This window comes from Fulmarus glacialis, unplaced genomic scaffold (assembly GCF_000690835.1).
Source record: "Fulmarus glacialis isolate BGI_N327 unplaced genomic scaffold, ASM69083v1 scaffold33926, whole genome shotgun sequence".
Taxonomy (NCBI): Eukaryota; Metazoa; Chordata; class Aves; order Procellariiformes; family Procellariidae; genus Fulmarus; species Fulmarus glacialis.
Window position 1 is genome coordinate 12081 of NW_009218147.1, and position 18968 is coordinate 31048.

An 18968-nucleotide genomic window follows, 5' to 3' on the forward strand; every position below is an offset into this window, starting at 1 on the left:
GAGGAGGAGCAGCAGTGGAGTTTTCACTACCCATGAGATCAATGCTTGCCAACGCGTTTGTTGGAGTGGTGAAGGGAAGGCCACTGTTGAGATTACTTGACCAAATGGAACTGCTGAACGGAGTGGTGGACCACAGGCCACTTGGGTTGCCAAGGATCGACTGCAGCAAAGACAGAGCCAGGTAAGTAGCAGTTCGGTAACCTCTATTTTCGCCTTGTTTACAGCCCCCCTGAAAGAAAAGTATCTAAAAAGCAGCAAGCCTGCTGTGGAACCCCTTCCATCTTCACTGCAATATGGAGTTTTGAACTCCCTTTACTAGAGCTTGCCCTGAGGAACCACACTACTAACAGTCACCAAATGTGTCTGGTAACTGAATGGGCTGCAGTTACATTACAGGGTTTTAAGCTGTTTTTGTTTGAGCTTATACATCCCCATACCATTACTAATTTGAGCAGTACTAGTATTCAAGCTTTAACACGCAAGGGCCAAAAAGCTCAAGCTTAATTAAACTAGTTAGAATGAGGTGGATAAACATGGTTCAATTCTCGAAAAAAAGAACAAAATTCAAGTTGTAACTTAAGGTAGCAGCAAAGTCTGTTCCTTGATCCTTTTTTGGCTGTTTGCAAACTTATCTCCTTGTATTCAGATATCTCTGTTACAAATTGCACATTTTGAATGAACCTACTTGTGTTCAGCCCCACTGTACCTCCCCATATCCCCAGTATATCCTTTTTCCCCCATCCAAAATTTCTCCAGATGAAAGGAGAGGGGATTGGAGAACTGGCCATCTGTTATGGAATTCCAGTAAGTCTGTCCTGGCTCAAGACATCTGGAAGTCTCTGACAAATAGTCATGGTGCAGATGCAGATGTGCTGCAATACATGTCACAAATGCATTTGGGATGCATAGGACAGGTACAGATATGAACAAGACCCAGGTTTTGTCAAGTGTTCTATTAAAGCCCAAACAGTAGCAAGCAACAAGCAGAGGAATCTAACCCGTGGTGTGGTGGAAAGTGATACCCGGAAGCAGCCAAAGATGGAGATGAAAAAGGTTAGCATAACTTTCATGCTATTATTAGCACAGAACCTGCTACATGTAGGCTTAATGCACTACATACCTCAGTGCCAATAGATTTAATGTACATATGCTGTAAATTCAATTTGCAAATATACAGTAAACCTGATACATCCAAAAGGCAGTGGACTTGTTGAGTATGTGCTGTAAGGTACAAACATCCTTATATTTGGATTTACTGGGTGGAAATAGGGCATCCCTTCCCAAGATCTCAGCCCTCAGATAATACACGCTAAAGGTTAACCAGTATCAGTGTACTCTGCATCTGAAGATTAAAATAAAAATCCCTTTAGAGAAGTAAACAAGGTAAACTCTGAAAATGTCTTCGTTTCAGGTTTCTATTTTCTCCCCTGGAATGAAGAAGACATGCTCAGTCTAATCATACCTGAAATTGGTTGGACACTAACACATTAGCAAAGAGTCCTCAAAGAATTTGATACCGAGGGTCGGACAGGAGTTTTGAGCGTACTCAGGGGCTAACCGGGCCAGCGTCATTAGGGCTCTCCAATGTCACTGAGAAGTCGAGCCAAACTAGGGTCACAGTTTATTACTGTTATATAACTAAATGGTTATATTTAAGCTATACAAGCATTAGACTACTAAGCCTACAGCAGGAAACACTCATTCTGCTGCTCAGACACCAACCCTAACACACTAAAAGTCCACTCTATTTCCTCCTGTGGGCAAGAGCCAGGAACTATTCCTACGTGTCCCAAGAGCATTTGGGAGAGCCTGATAGAAAGGCAACTGCTGATAAAGTAGAAGCAACCAGGAAAGGAGTGGCAAAGAAGAGTACCTTAGATTAGACTGCTACTCCCTTTCAAGGCTGGTGGAGGGAGGTACAAAGTGGCTGTCAGACAGAACTACACACAGGGAAATGGAAGAAGAGGAGTAAGGGACTGTGGTTAGAAAGAAACTTGGGAAGAAGTACCACGCAGCAAGGACTGAGGGGAGACAGAACCCAGAAGTCAAATGCTATTTAGTACAGAAGCAAAGACTTATGCATAAAATGGGAAAACAAGAGGAATAAGGAAGGAGACCGATCAAAATCAAGTCCCCAGAAACCTTCCTAGAAAAGAGGGTAATACAGGAGTCACTATATAAGTGCTGTTTGCAAGAACAGCTTTGGTTCTTGTGCCAGAAAGGAGAAAAGGACAGGGCCCTAGCCTGGTACCTGCTCTCTTATCTAGCGCTTAATGCAAGGAGGTTCAGTGGCAGGAATAGCCAAGATTTCCTGTTCTGGCTCACCATAAGCACTTGAAAAAAATCACTATCATTAAAAAGGCTTTGAACATTTCAGTCTGTTTGCTGCTTCTTGTTTATTAAGTGATCTTCTCCTTGAATAAGCTCTTAAAATACTTCCCCGCCAAATCAAAGTATTTAAAGGGAAAAACTGACAATTCTTCTATACCATTTGTCTGGCTTCCATCTCGATGCTTCCTGAAGCACACTTACATGTATTTTTCAGAAGCGGCCAGGAAATAGGTTAGGAGCTAGAGAGATTGTTCTGGTTGTCCTCAATCCCTCCCTCTATCAAATGCTGAGAAATCTGCCCTCCATGTGACCAAAAAGCAAAAATCTTTCCTTACATAGTTTTAGTGAGGTTACAGCTACAGTTGTAACCACATGACAAGGGCGGGATCAGTGAGCGTGTGTCTATAAGAAGCTGTGTGACCTTCTTCAGCTTCCCCTGCCCCCTGCCTTCCTCCACTCCATCTGAACTGCTACCAGGTGAAGTAAACACTGCTTCTTACTCACTACAAAAACATTTTCAGAAGACAAGATGAAGAATGATTTCAGCTGGCACTGAAGACAGCTGTTGTGGTGTAAGTTTTATTCTGACAGATCAAGAGGCACAAGGATGAGAGAGCAGTGTTACAATCTGTGTAAAAGTTGTTTCTTCCTCTTCTTTGGCTGTACTCAAGATCTGCATCAAAATCAGCGGTCAGTTTAAAGGCTTCACCTTATGCTCAGTCCTTTAGTGTTTTTTCTAAGCTGAAAAGAATACATTTGAGATCTTTTAGGTAAGTTTTTTTTGACCTTCTGTTAATTTACAAGTAGGTGCAACAAGTAGGTGATTCAGGAAGCAGAATCAAAGTCTGAAAGTTATCATATTGGCTACTTTGCAACTGTCCATCAAACTGGAAGTGACAGAGGCAGTGTCCAGCCATGGCACAGGAGTGGAATGGCTCTTTCCACAATCCTGAAGCATGTGGGAATGGAACACACTTTTGTAAGTGCTGCAAGATGCTCTCGTGAGAAATATTTTTATGTGAAGCAATTTACAGGGATTCATCATCTGCAAGTGAGCGGACTGATCACTCTTTGTCCAACAGCCATGTCAACTGAACTACACAGAATGATGAATACGTATAGCTTCCCTTTTCCTTTATTCTTCAGCTGATTTTTTCCATCCAAATTTTAAAATCCTCTAAATGAAATTAGATGGCAGATACAGAACAGGTTGGTAACAGTACTAACACGCTGTATTTGGATTGAATACTTACTGCAGTTGTATGAGTCGGGGAACTCGAGCTTGTTGGCCAGGAGGGTGCAGAATCTGTAGCTGAAGGATCCCAGATGGATGATGGAACATTATTGAATTCACTCCAGTTTCTCTGAACATCCTGCCCATAAGCAGATCGAGCTAAACCAAGTTTGCTAAAAACCTCTAAAAATAAAATGAAATAAAACTGAGTAAATTACTCTTCCTCTTTTTCCAAGAACCACAGCAGACTAATACTCTTCACAGTTATTTCCCATATTTTTCTAGCAGCTCCTGCTGCAGCGCAAGAACTGAGATTAGAAAAGGTCACACAGCAATACAGCTCTCATCTCACATGCCCTACATCAGACAGTGGCTACAAAGTTAAAATTATAGTATAGTGGGGAAGAGAGTTACACACTTACTGTGTATAATTCAGTATCAGCCTATGGGATTTGTTTGGTTCCTGGTATTATTTACCCAAAAGCAAACAGTCAGGGAACCAGGCAGAAGCACAGCAGTACTGAGAGTCCTGGCAGTTCCTTGTAACAAGTTAACTGCAGATGGAGTAAGCAACCGGGCTGACGGAGCCTCTCGTAATCGCAGCACTCATTTGCCTTGCAGCGCTCCCTTCCCAGGTAACTCCTGGTACGGGAGGCAGCACTGGCTGTGCGCCAGCCCAGACCCCATCTCTGGCGTGAGAAGGGAAGGCAGCACCAGTGCTCACGGTTCACCTCGTCCCCGCACACAGAACTGATCTCAGGCATCCTACTGCAGTCCCTGAAAGTCCGGTGCCAAATGTTGCCAATAAAGATGAAAAGAACCCCACAGCAGCAGCTGCTGTTGATTGCAGACCCCCAGCATTTTTCAGTAGCCATACAATTTTTTCAGTAGACAGCATTTTTTCAGTAGACATACCATCCATTTTGCAAATGCCACATACAAAGTTTGCTTTGTTTATCATCTTTTCCAGACACCTTAAAAAATACCATGCATCCCCAAAGACAGTATACAAATCTACAGGAAGTACACAGAGCATCCATGCCCTACAATATAGCCTGCCTGCATCAAGGCCCATCGCAATAGTCACTTATGGGAAGTTTACCTAAATATTTAAATACAGGAATTAATGGCTGGTTTTAGTATGCATCAATTCAACAAACGCTAGAGGAAAATACAAGAGGAAAGCAACACGAGGGATAGGCCATTGCCTCATTTATAGAGCAATGGTTTTATGCAAGCGTAAAGTGCTCAGGAAACCACAGGCCCAGTGGCACACTTTTGAGACCTACAGTAAAGCTTCAGGGGGAGGTATGGAGGGGAGGAAGACTAAAGAAAAAACAAATATCAAGAAATTTCACTGAAACCGAGAAACTTTAAAACCAAGTATTTCCAGCCCAACAAGCACTCTAAGGGTTTCCACTAACTCTCTCTGGCCTGAAACACAGAATACACCACTAAATTTTTAACACGCTTTCCTATGTAGTCGTCCTTTTTTGGGATGGGAACAGTGCCTGAACTTAGACCAGTGGAATGGAGACCATTTCTTTACCAGTATTTGAATATGGAAAATATTTGAAAACAAAAACTCACCTCCAGTTAAGTTAAAAGAATGTCCAAATGCAGAGAATGAATTCAGAGGCGTGAAGTCAGGACTGCTGGGATTGCTGATAGGACTCCATAAACCCGAACTAAATATTATGGAGTAATGGGAAAGCAATACACAACTCATTAACACAGTGCTACCAACAATATTGACTTCCTAATCTATATACAAATATATATGTACAAATGTATGTGTGTATATACATATATATAATATATATATTTAATGATGATCAAGAGTTAGGAAATCAGCTTATTTTTGTTTTAACAAAAGATTTCAATGAAATACCATTTTCCCGTGTATGCATCCACTTTGGAGTGACACACTGCTCTAGATATAATGCTCTTTAATCTGTAGACTGAGCTCCAACACAAACCTGAGTAACTCTTTTGCTCAGTTTTTCAGAACACATATAGGGTCCAACCCATAGCGCAGTTTTTTTGACAAGCAGATAAAATTTAGAACCACTCAGAAGGGATACAAATGCTCACGCTCTAGCTTGTGGGCAAGCTTCTTGAAAATACAGATGAGTTAACTGGAATCAGTGATAAACATTCACAAAATCAAAGCCAAAACTGCACCCACAAACTTTGCTCAGAAAAGCGATTCCTTTGCGTATTGAAACTTGAATTCAAGTCTCTTTCCTATTCCAGAAAGGTTACCAGACGCTCACTGCTTTTTACAACCGAGACAGACATGCACTGCCAAAGCATGTCAGAAAAGACAGCGTGCCTTGGGGAACAGGACTGAGCGCAGCTGTATTCTGCTCCTCCTCCTAACACAAAGCCCAGTGATAGTTCTGGTCTCAGTGTTAAAACTGGGAGTGAAAGATACTCCTGTGCAGCAAGATATTCTGCCTGTAAACTATTTCAAGTGACCTTGGTTCACACTCCTCAATACTGAAAGAGCCAAGCTGATTTCTTATTGTTTGGATGCCTGGGGAACACAAGATTGTTGAGTTACTGAGAGTGAGGGGGAGGAAGTCACCATCACATCCAGAACATCCTTCTCTCTACTTTTGAGTCACTCGTAAGTTCTAAATTTTTTTGCAAGGTGAGAGATGCTGTGCCCAGGCTTTAAAAAACAGTTTTTAAAAAAAAAAAAAAAAGGGAAAAAAAAAAAAGGAACCAGAATGAATTCTGTCACTACCTTCAAAATGCCATTAACAGCTTACAATCTTCTTTTCTAGGGGCCTAGGCATTTGCCTAGAGAATATAAAAGTTACCTGTCAGAGCCATCACTGTCAACAACTGTGTGGGAAATGCTGATATTACTGGAAACATCCGTCTTGCTTGGAGAAACCTTTGGTAAACCACTGCCACCTGCAAGAACGTATATATAAAATGAGTAAAACAAAAATAAAAAAACCCACCACCAAAATAACAGAATATTCGGGAAATATTCAGAAATATTTAGAACTCCAAACTGGTTTTAGTACCTGGGCTCTTGTCATAACCTGCAGCTACAGCAGCAAAAGTGGGGTTACCATTCCTGCCTGGAAGAGAAGCTGCCTTTGCCAGCTTATGTTTGGTACCACTAGGCTGCTTGCTTTTCGTTTCACTTAAAGAAGGAAAAAAAAAAAAAAGGTAAGGTTTTGGACTTCAGCAGTTTGATTAAAAAAAGCAGCAATTTAAGCTAGCATTCATGAAAATGTTAACAACAGCTCAACAGTTCATGTAATAGCACATTTTTCCAAGTCGTAAGAAACCCCAGAAAAATATAAGTAGCGTGGTAAGCTATGCACAGTAATATCTGCAAAAAAGCAGTTTCCATGGGAAGAGGAAATGGGTCTGAGAAAAGGGAGATGCACCGAATGAAGCACATGGGTTCCACAAGTGTTCTGTGCTTGGGAAAGCAGTAGGAGGTGCAGATCTGGACTCACTTGCTGCAGCTGCTGTTCACAATGCTGCTGTAAGTGCCTCCTCGTGGCCCAAAAGCTAAAGGTGCGGGAGGAGGAGGAGATGGAGAGGCGGGTGTCGGCGAGGGCTGGCGCTGTTTCAGGAAAGCATCTGCGTTCAGGGTTTGTAGAGAGAGTTTATAAAGGTTGTCTGTAGCTATAAAGAGAAACACAGAACACCTTCCTGTAGTATTTACTTTAAAACAACGGCTTCTCAAACTTCTGCTATCCTTTCTGTTCAAGTTGAGGAATTATGACAAAGGCTGTTCCCAGCCATCGAAGAAGTAGCTCCTTCTCTATATTCACCTATCATTATTCAGGTTTACTACCTGTTTTCAGAGAGATTGCGTTGCAGTAAAGGCACCAAGATAAACTGATTTGTACAGAAGAAAGAACCTTTCTAAGTGAGCGCTGTGGAGAGGGATGACTATGTTTGCACGCAACCAAGAGGAAAGTTTGGTTCCCACACAAGGGACTTAACAACGCAACCATAAAGCTTATAGTAGTGCCCCATGCTAACTACTACATTAAAGCATTTTCAGTGTTTCCTCTCAAGTACAAATCATGTAATTAGTTTCAACTTTGGCTGCAGCAGACTTGACCAAGCAAAACCCCATCTGCTGTAGAAAACAGATTTAGTTTTCGAGCAGTAATTCTCATTTCCTCAATTTCCCCAGCAGCTTCTGAATCCTGTTCATCACTGAAGAACTGTGGAATGGCCCATGTGGTTTTCAAACCTCCCAAATCGCACCAGATGCTATCAATATGAGGCCTGCAGCAGAAAACGGGAGCACAACTATGCAGTGAGAAAAAGATAGGAAGATCTATAAACAGACCAAGCCTACCTACGGATATTCATTGCAGAAGACTGATTCTGTCATCCTCTAGTGATTACTTACAGCTGCCAGCTTTGTGAAGAGGCACAGAGTCCCACTCTGGTGGTGGAGAATCCTTTTCCCCTTCTGAGCTGCTGGTGTTTCCCAGCTCCTGTCCAGAACCACTGGGGAGAAATTTTGCTAATACTGATGGCCTGCTCTCCATTAACTTACTGTTTGGACCTATTAAAACACAAGAAGAAAAGCAAGTCTGTGGATAAACTGAACAGCTTTCTTCTTACACCAGACTTAGCATTAAGCACTCAAGAGGGGTTACAAACAACCAAATGAAACTCCCGAGGTATTTATAAAAAATAGTCTCACACTACCTCTTGTTTTGGGGAGGTTTCTTGATTTAGACCCATTCGTCAAAAGGTGCTGCGTAGATATCTTGGATGGAAAGGTTTTGCGCTGCTTGTTTTCCAGCAGGGGAGTATAAGACAATTCCAAGGAACTAAATGAAAACAGAGATCCATTTTTTTTAAGCTCTCTGAAGTGCTGAAGAAGAGATTTTATGTATTTATTTTTATATATATATATATATGTGTGTGTGTGTGTGTGTGTATATGCACCACATGGTCTTACAAAAGACTGGTCTCCTGTAGCCTTCTTATGTCAACCTTGCGCTCATCTTCAAAGCTGTTCATAAGCAGAGTTTTGTATTTCTCGTATATGCAACTCCACCCTTCCTAGCCCTGGCTCATTTTCTACCCGCTGCTCCACACATTGATTAGGGCTCACTCACCCTGCAGGAGAAGCTTTCATGCTGGAGCTCCAGGATTACAAAACCTGCTTGATTATACAGGGGCAACAAGAGACAGCAGCTGCTACCCCCACACACTCTTGTTAGATCACATGTTCCTGATATGTTATTGCCCTGATTGTACAGGATCATCTTTTAGCCGATGACACAAAACTATTCAAACCCACCACCAAATTCATGTGTCTATATATTGTTCTTTTTCTCCAGCTATTTGATTATGTCTCTCAAACTTTCTAGGGAGGAATTATTTTACCTATTTCTTGCAGAAGAATTCCAAACCAGCTCTCACTGTGGCCTTTGAATACTGTCACATGTAATGAACTTGTGATTTATATGATAGAGGAAAGTAAATAATGGCAAGAATAAATAAGATAAGGAGGAGACTTTGTGAGGCAATGTTTTCAGAAATATTTTGAAGAAAATTAATTTATACTAACTACTAATCCCAGTTAAGTCTAGTGTTAATTACAGCAACAGGGAAAACATAAGCCAATATACCATGCCTCATTTTGGTAAAGTTTACTTTTGTGGCACTTGGATACCGATCTGATTTCAGAGTTTCAGAATACTATTTCAGAACGAACTAGATGTAGTAAGACTAAGGTTCTTCATTTTTCCCCTTTCTATGATTCAACCACCTGCCAGTAAGGGAAAGGGACTGGCAGCAGCAGCAGCCTCCTTTAATAACATCTCCAAGACTCTGATCTTACTCTATGATAGAGAAAAAGGAAATTGCATGGCTGTCATTTCACCAAGGGCAACTAAAGGCACTCACGTTAGCGCTGGCTTACTGTGCCGCCACTAGAAGCTCCCGTAGAAACATTAGCCCTATTTTGTGTATGTGATACCTGTTACAAAAAGCTTAACATTGCTTAACCTGATTTTCTTCTCTGGATTTAGTTCTCATTTATGCACTGTATTCCCATTAAATAATTCATTATTTACAAGTTTCAGATACTCCCTGATATCAGGAAGGAGGAGGAAGCTGCTTAAAGGTATCTGCTGTTGGCATTAGCCAGACTGGCAGCCATAACAGTCAAATACATAGATTTTTATCAATCCATCTTCCCTTCAAGCACGATGCTTTCTCTATTAAAAAGCCTTTATCATGCTTACCTGGTTTTCACATCTACTGGGATTTCTTTCTTGATACTTGTTAGCAGTTTTTTACTTTTCTGTTTTACTTGGACTATTTCATTTTCAGGTTTTTCTGGTATAACTTTTCCCTTTTGTTTTTCAGGCTCCTATAAAAGACATTATGATGACATGTTAATATTAATGAAAAGTAAAGTCCCTCTTGCATCACAACATGCATAGTATACATAGGGCTGAGGAAAGAATGCTATTTGAAGACATGAGCATTTTCGCAGCATAGAAGGTATCTTTTTACTACTTAGTTGAGTATACTTATAAAATGTGGTATCTATTTTTTCCTATTTGGAGAAGTAGAAATCAAAATAGCTAGCACATATATATATATGAAGCTAGTGTGCTTCAAGCAGATCTGATGTTTGCAAATACACAGCTCCTCAGGCCACGGACTCTGAGTCTACTTGAAAAGATGCTAGCTCTGTACTGAGACCTGTACTGCATCTGTTGCACGCAGTCAAGGCCGTCTAAAACAGACTCTTCAACAAAACAAAGAACATGAGCAACTTCACCATTCAATTTATTTTTTTTTTAACCGTACTTCTAAGACTTTCTGAATACAAGTATACTGTCAAATAGCCATCCTGAAAAATCAAAGGTGATTATCAAATGAAAATGTACTAAACCGTAACTTTTTAAATATATTACATGGATTTCTTTTCTTTTTTTCCCACAGCTAGAATCCCTATCTTTTCCAAAGTTCAAATGTAAGACATGTCAAAATTTAGGCTTGGTTTTCTTCTCTTTGTGATTACCTTTGCTGTGTTTGGTTCCCTAGCACATGCTTTAGGACAAAATATTTAAGACAACCTGACCGCCACATAAATTGTTAGAGCTTTAGTTTATTACTTAGAAGCATGTAAGCCAAATGAGTAAAATAAAGATAGGGGCATTGTAAAGGTAATTGAGTGAACTACCTGCTGACAAGTTACCACCAGTGAACTGACCCTTCGTAACTGATGAAATGCATGGTTTTAGCATACACCTTAATTAGCGAGTAAAATTAGTGTCCATACATTGGCATTTTATTCTGCAAATAGAATAGGCTAGGAGCGTGCAGCGAGACAATTACCACAATGCTGCTGACAACTGGTGGCTTCTTCAAGCCACAGTCACTCGGGCACTTTCAGTCCCGAGACTACATGATTCAAGCATGTTGACACTCATAGAGGAGCAAATTTTATGAAGAAGAGAAGGCAAGGATTGGAAAAGATGTTTTTTAATTAACGTTCTTCCTTTGTTAGGTATTATAGTATATGAAAGCTGGGGGTGGGGGAAGAGCCTGTATTCCTGCTCTAACAGGTGACCCACCAGCGACACAGGAGCCTGGTTTTATGAGCAGTGCCGTACCTCTTTGAGAAGTGGTTCTGTATCTGGGTTGGAGGTTTCAGTTGTGGTTGAAGAACTGTCATCATCTGCCAAGGAATCCTTCAGTTCATCCTCCTGTGGCTTTGCTTTCCCTCTTCTATCCTTTTCTTCCCGCTTCTTCTGTGGCTTAGCCTTGCGCTGAAGTGTTTTGCCTTTCCCTAGGGAGATAAGGATGCTTCAGATTCTTATCAGCAGTACTCTGAGATGGGCTAGTTCACTTCATTTTAGACGCTAATCCACATGATTAAGCCTCTGAAGTTTGTCGTCTGTTATGATACACCAACCATTTACAGCCACTTCACACCAAATGTGAGCAATAGCATCAAACCTGAAGAACCCTGATCTCCACCATTGCATTTATGCTCCTGAGCCCTACCTCCACTGCCTCTCTGTAGACGGTGGACACCTGGCTACCTGTAATTCTTCTCTGCTCTGTTCCTGGCATTCCTTTTATAAACACCTTAGAATCCAATCTGACAGTTTCACCACGTAAGACTAGATTTAAACATGAACCTCAGAAGCTGGTACAAGCTTTATCATCCAAACAAACGAAGAACAGAAATGATTAGCATGCTTGTCAGTTTAAATAAAAAAAAAAAACAAACAACAACTTGCAGTAAGACTAAAGTGGATGAGAAAAAACACTAATAGTATTTGTCTAGCAAAGATGTAACAATACCAAACTCCCCAAACCTGTAATCTCACACCCAAGTATACTTTCTGCCTTTGACATATTTTATTCTTTCAGAGTGTACTATTCTAAGAGGTATGACTAAGCTGAAAGTAAAATAGTTTAGCTTGACACATTAAAGTGTTACTGCATCTCAAAGTAGGGAAAACAATGCGTTAAACACTCCAGGGGATGTTTAATCAATTTTCTTGAAGCAATCCACATATAAATAAATAATGCTACTTGAACAATTGATTACGTTTTTCCTGCAATTTCTACAGCCTAACTGAAAGGTAGCATCGTATAAGTTCAAAAGGTAGAGATTTAAGAACCTTCAAAATCAAGACAGAGGTCCTGGCTTGCAAAATAGGCAGGATTAGGCTCCTGGGGAGTAAAAAAGTTATCAAAAAAAGCATCAATACAAAGAAACGGTGCGTGCGAGTGTATGGAGTCATCATTATCTTACCATCGCCTCTTGTTATTCTCTTACAGGATGAGAGCATTCACAATATCCTTGTGTCTTTCATTAGATGTAATAAATGCCTTTACCAACAAGAACTTTCTTAACTACTGTCCTTCAGACCAGCATTCCCATTTATAAGCTGCACAGTCCCTGCGTACAGCTTCCAGGATGGACCTAACAGTTCACTCAAGTAAAGACTCAATTAACCTGTGCTGAGTAAGTGGATTCAGCCCCTACCGGGATTTGTACCAGCTCAAGTCAGAATTGAGTCTGGAAGCACAATGACAGCTGTCATATTTCATTTAGCAAAATGCTCTTCAGGGAAAGTTTGTACCAAAACATAAATTTGCCTTCAGTATTCTGGCAAATACCAGACACATATCAAAGGGCAGTGCCTTCAAAGTTTGTTTTTTTCAGACTTAATGTTTTCAGTATCAAGAACAACAAAAATACCGGAGATAAAATCTTCTTTTTAGTGTGAATGCAAATAAAAGTGTAAATACAAGTAGATCTTTGTATGGAAATTTTCTGAAGGTCAGCTTCCAGCTTACTAGGGGTATTCTGGTTTTGCCTCGGAAGGCCTCATTCTAAGATTTGCTTAGTCTACATTTAGGATTGCTAAACAGTTTCATTTTCATCATTAGAAAATCTATGTAAGATGTTATGACATAAAAATATAATGTAAAGCAGCTGTTTAACAAAAATCTAATGCAGCCTCCGCAGCAGTCTGCTAGGACCCAAGTAATAGGAAGCTGAAACAGAAGACTATAAAGATGGGAATCCTGTCCAGGACATTATGCCAGCCAGTTTTAGTCCAGAAGCTGCTGCTTCTGCAAATGTCTGTGACTAGCTCTAGCTCTAGTGCGTGTATGTAGATCCAGATAGATAATGGAACTTCCCCTATGGCTTTACATTTTTAAACAGGGCAAACGGAAACGGGCAAGTTTTATTTGATGCGCTGAGCTTTTGTGAGTCAAGTTACAATTTACAGATAATGTTGGGGTTTTTTTATAAAGCTTTTCCAAAAAGAAACCTACATGCATAAATATGATTTATTGATCTAAGATGATGAAGAGGTCAAGAAAACTATCTGGATTGCAAAATGTAACATTCATAATAAATTTCGCAATACAGAATATGTTTAAGTATTCAGTATGCCACCATGTCAAAGCACAAATGATGCAAAGCCTTTGGAACAGGAAGAAAATGTGAATTTATCTGAATGAATTTGTAATCGGGAGAAAGTTACAAAACAGGAAAGTAATGCCAAAAAATGGAACCCGTGTATAAGTGATCAAGAACTACGTATTTTATCATCGTTTAAACAGCTTTTGAAATTGATAGACAAATCAAGAGAAGCATCCATCTCAAGAAAATGCAGTTAAATATAGTTGAAAAAAACGTATTCAGAGGTCTATCAATGCTTAGAAGCAGCTATTTGCTAAGACAAGCTCTCAATATATAGACTGCTAGAATTTGCTACGGGTACAAAAATGTTAACATAGGTACACCACAGTATTTTGATCAGGAATATGCTTTTGAAACCAAACTCTATGGTCCCCACATACTGTGTAGCAGCTGCATCGTACAGCAGCACTCGAGTGCAAGAGCTGGTTTCTTTTTAGGTTGAACTACAAACGGAAGATGCACTCCAGAAGCGCTCCCAGCCCTTTCAGGCATTCAGTACATGGACTGGGTCAGTCTACCGTAAATCCACTCAGGCGTGCCCCATGAAGACACTGCATCCTCACTACCAGCCATTTTGCCTTCCAGAGCTCCAATAGAGCACTATTTGCTAACATAGACGCTGCCTGTGAAACCTACCTACAGCCATGTCATTTGCTGAAGTACCATTTAGCCTCTATAATATGAGTACCTGACAAACTGGTCATAATTCTCTTAATTCCCCCAACCACATCCCTTTGTCTAAACTAAAAATGAAACAGCCCAGAAATGAAGTAGCACACTTCAGCAGGATTCGGAGTCTCCACTTTGAAAGCCCAGATGCATCATCATATCCTCTCTGAACTAATTAAGAACTTTCTGCTCATTACTACTTAACAGAGTGAAGCTTTCCTCTTTGGTCGTGCATGATCATACAGATGCTTCAGGGTTTATATGCCTTCCCACCATTCATTTTCTTAACTTTATCTCTAATAAGCAACACAGTATCAGTACCGTTTGTGTACGACAGCTTTGTTAGAAAAAAGTGAAAATTCATTTAGAAATAAACACATTAAGATTAAATTTATAACCACGTAACTCTGCGACACAACTGAAATGGCTAATACAAAAAGCATGGTTAGAAGTTCTACTCTAACAAGAGTGTTTATAAGAAGGAAGATAACTGACATAATTTTAAAAGTCTGAATGTATCTGATGTATGAAATTCAATGCATTATTTTAAGCATTAGACAATTGAAAAGATGCATAAACAATTCAAACTCAACTCTAACCTCATGCAAAGATGAATGCAACCTATAAACACAGGCGCCATATACTAATTTGCTGACCACCTGACATCAAGGATTTTCTACAACTGCAAGTCTGGGCATGAAGAATTCCATTCCCAAACAATACCACAGGGGTTTACCCATCTCTCTCTCTTCCCCTTCTCCTTCTCTCCCCGTCTCAGTTTTCATAAGACACTAGGACAACTTCCTTTTCCTTTCCTCAAGCCCCAGCCCCAAGTACAAATGATGGAGGTGGGAGGGATGGATGCTAACCAAAAGGCAAAGGAGTAGCAACCAAAAGCATCTTCCTTCTTCAGAGGGTCAGATGTCTAAATATTCTCACTTGTTTTCATCAAAATGTTGAAAAAATTTTGCAGGAAGAATAACAAACCAGCATTGCATGGATGACTTCACTGCCATAAAATGAATAAAGGAGGTGTTCAAGACACAGGCACATACAGCAGGGTAGGGAACAGCTGAGAAGCTATCACTTTCCACGCTATAAAAACATGACCTTTACAGCTGATTAAATCTTGTTCTGTGGCTTACATAATGAATCATCCTGTTAAAAAAAGCAGAATTGTATTACCTTTGTTTTTTGCTAGTGGAGATGGGGGCTGCTCTGTAAACACATCAGGGGAAGGGGATTCTGGGTGGTCAAAGTCTTTTTCCATAGTTTCTATGAGCCCAGTGAGATCTGAATCCTCCGAGCTGTGCCTCGTGCTGCTGGCACATTCGCCATGAGGCGGGCTGAGAAGCGGTAGCTGTGGCAAAGCACTTTCAGTCTGTGGCTCCTGCTGTGGCGGCCCGGATGCTGGGGGTTGCTGGAGGGGCTGCTCTGCCAAAGCTGGTGCCTGCTGCTGCGTCGGCTGCTGGTTCTGCCTCATCCCCTTGGCTCTTTTGCCTGCGGCATGAGTCTGAGCTGTGGCACCTGAATCCAAGGTAAAGGGGCCCGCTCTGTTCACTGACTGCATGGAAGCTGCTTGTGCTGAAGTCCTATTAGGTGTGCTTGAACTGTTTTTGGATTTGATGTTTTCAATATCAGGTGCATTTCTATTGCTGTGAAGGTGTGCTGTTGCATTGCATTGTTTATGATTCCCTGCACTGGATCGTGAAGACGAACTGCCTGCTCCATAGATCCCTCTGGATGAACTGTGATTAGAATCTGATCCAAGCGCATTCAAGCTGAAAGAACAAGTGTTTAAATATACTCTACAAATGTTTCCATTCTTCCACATGAAAAAAGAATCACTATGTCCAAAAGAAACCTTGAACTACACTGTTCTTGGCATATAACCAACAAAAATGCCTAAAACTTGTTTGACAAGTCAGTAGCCTTTGCCATGTTCACTTGCTCGCTATACATACGAACAAAACCACAGTGAAACGACAGTCAGTATATATCTTGGAGGGAACACTGAAAGGAGATGATCTTTTTTTAAACTTAAGACACCAAAGGTAGGAACTTCTGGCCTGCAATTTTTCTGCAGTCTGTATCTTTCATTTTCGAGAACATTAACAGGAAACTTGACAGGGTTTGGTTTTGGTTATTGGGGTTTTTTTTTGTTTGGTTGGGGTTTTTTGTTTGTTTGTTTGTTTTCTTTTTTCTTTTTTTCCAGAAGTTGGATATTCCTCACAATCACAAAATTCACCTTTTTATCCAAGCCATCTTTTTATAACTAACTGGGAGGATCTTTATTCATTCATCTATTCCAAAGAGCAGTATTACTTTCTTACTGACCTTATAACTAAAGAAAAAAAAGAAAGGGGGGAAAACATCCCACAAAAACCCCAAACATATACTTACTTTCCGTCAGATGAGATTCCAACTATTCTCCTGAGATCAAGAGGCCTTCCCATATCAAAGGGAGGGTTTGAGGCCTCAAAGGACAAGCGTCTCCTAAATGGCTCCCATATTCCTTGAGCTTCTAGATAGGCTGTTCCAATTACCAAGAGAAAGAGTACACTGCAGAGAAGAGAGACAGTCATCTAAGTATTTCTTAGTTTTGAGCACTTTAAGGTTAACGAATCTAATCACACAAGACAAAAACTTTGTATCTTGTACTGAAAAGCTGGAAACTGCATCCAAACCAGAACTTTGTCTGATAGAAACATAAAATACACAAGTCTAGCGTGATATATACATCACCAATACTGAGAACGGAAGCTAGATGCAAGTCTGACATGCAGTTGCGAAGAATATTAATCCAAAGGAAAAAAAAGGTATATAATTAAAATATTAAAATGTCATCCAAGTGGTCAGCAGCTCTCACAGCTCGTTGGTGCAATTCCATTTTAAAAGCAGAGACCCTCCGTAGAGAATTGTACTGCTGCTTAGAGACGTAAATTTTAAGAGTATTATTTCAAGGAGTTTTACAACTAACTGCAACTGCTGCAATACCGTGTTTAGGAGTTCTCCACTTACATAATGCACTGCAGTGAACTATATTTTTGAATGAAGCAATAAAACCACTGCAGAGACCTTCATCGCACTGCTATCGATTTCGTCTTCTAACAGGTGGGAGTTTCGGGGGGAAGAGACACAATGACGATGACTAAAGCTTGCCTTGCCTATTACCCTAGAAAGTTTATGAGAAAAGAACTTTAAATTAGCAACTTCAGCTTCTGTTCTCCCCCCTGTTCTGACTGCCAGTTTTTCTAAGCCAAATGTATGAAAACCAGCATGAATTCACACAAAAGGATGAGATACCTCTTGCTTAATTTTAGCTAAAAGAATCTAGATACCATCTTTTAAGTTTTACCTATCACCAAAACCACAAGCAACTCTGGAGACCAACTCAGGTGTTTATAGCTGGTTATCAGTGCTTTTTTCCCTGCCCCAGGGATTAAAAAGGATTCTAGATGCATAACCAGAAGGTAGGAAAGATAATTTTCATCCAAGATGTTAACAAGCAACAGAAAAGTTAAAGAAATGGGGGAATTTTTCAGACAACCTTACAGAAACTGTTACTCAAAAGAGTAATGCTTGCCTTGGGTGCCATGCCATCAAAAAACGGAATTACCTTCGGGATGTAAGGAATAAGGTATAATCTCTTTCACTTGTTAATTGTAATCCATGATGCTATTTGAAAGTTTCACATGACTGATACCAAGAAGAGCATCACATCTCTACCACCATGGTGCTACACAAGCTTGGGATGGAGTGCACAGGGTATTGGTGGGCTGGGTGGGCACTCTTCCCCCTCAACCCCACAGCACTCCCCTCATGGTGCCAATGCTGGGCTCCGCAGAGGTTGTACAGGGGAGGCTGCAGCAAAGGGTCACCCTGAGGGCTTCTCCTCCTCTGCCATTCTCTGGGTAAGGACTCTACTCCCTGTTCGTAAGCCAGCTTTGGTGTTTTGATAAACAAATACCAGCTTCAAAATAAAAACCAGAACAAATCTTGTTTTGTGGTCTTTTTAACTGCACTTTCTGGTTTTGGTGTGGCGGTGGTGGGAGCAGTGTTGGTTTGGGTTTTTTGCTTTTTAAAAAAATTATTATTAAAAAAAGGATAAAAAAAAGAAAAACGTAACTAGCCTAAAGTGTTTGTGTCATTTAAATTACAAAATAAATTAGTGTGAGGAACACCACACAGTGGGGAGTCACCCAAGAATGGTCTTGGTAATTCCCTCTTTCCCCTCAGGGTTTTATCCTGGAGCACACATATGCCTAGTTGGTAAGTTGTTCACAAAAAGGACTGGCTCCTTTGTTGTGTTTGTACATATCCTATCAAGCTGGACTTCAAAACTTGGAGCCACAAGTATGGTAACAACCCAAACCAATAGTGATTTAGGGAAGGCAACAATAAACACCACCTTATCAAATTAAAAACATGAACCAGACAAACTCCTAGAGTTGTTCATTCCTAGAAATTAAGGACAGCTTTGCAACAATATGGAAATACTGTTTTAGTGGCAACCAGCAAACCCCTACATGATGGCATCTTAAAAGTTAGAGGCTGGTTGTGCACAGGATCCTTGGAATATTATGAAATGGTTACACTAGGACTCTCCTGTAGTTTGCTGCTAAGAAGGATGTTTTGTACTTGTAGGAAAAAGACACAGTGAGGGAAAGGATTAGTATTCTGTATTCTTCTTAACAAATACAGTACATATAAAATTATTCACGCAAACTACACTTAGGAGCTGACAAGCATTATTCA

General features: G+C 40.4%; 1 protein-coding gene across 1 annotated transcript in view; it reads right to left on the bottom strand.

Moving 5' to 3' along the window:
• The window catches only part of TMEM131 (transmembrane protein 131), an 83327-nt gene that overhangs the window by 888 nt on the left and 63471 nt on the right, over nucleotides 1-18968 (bottom strand). Inside the window, 12 exon segments of the mRNA XM_009579949.1 lie at nucleotides 1-160; nucleotides 3585-3748; nucleotides 5156-5253; nucleotides 6394-6490; nucleotides 6607-6728; nucleotides 7051-7222; nucleotides 7965-8123; nucleotides 8270-8394; nucleotides 9820-9947; nucleotides 11203-11378; nucleotides 15396-15991; nucleotides 16614-16772. The exon segment at nucleotides 1-160 is cut by the window's left edge and continues 2 nt beyond it. Coding sequence (XP_009578244.1) covers nucleotides 1-160; nucleotides 3585-3748; nucleotides 5156-5253; nucleotides 6394-6490; nucleotides 6607-6728; nucleotides 7051-7222; nucleotides 7965-8123; nucleotides 8270-8394; nucleotides 9820-9947; nucleotides 11203-11378; nucleotides 15396-15991; nucleotides 16614-16772 — 2156 coding nt within the window.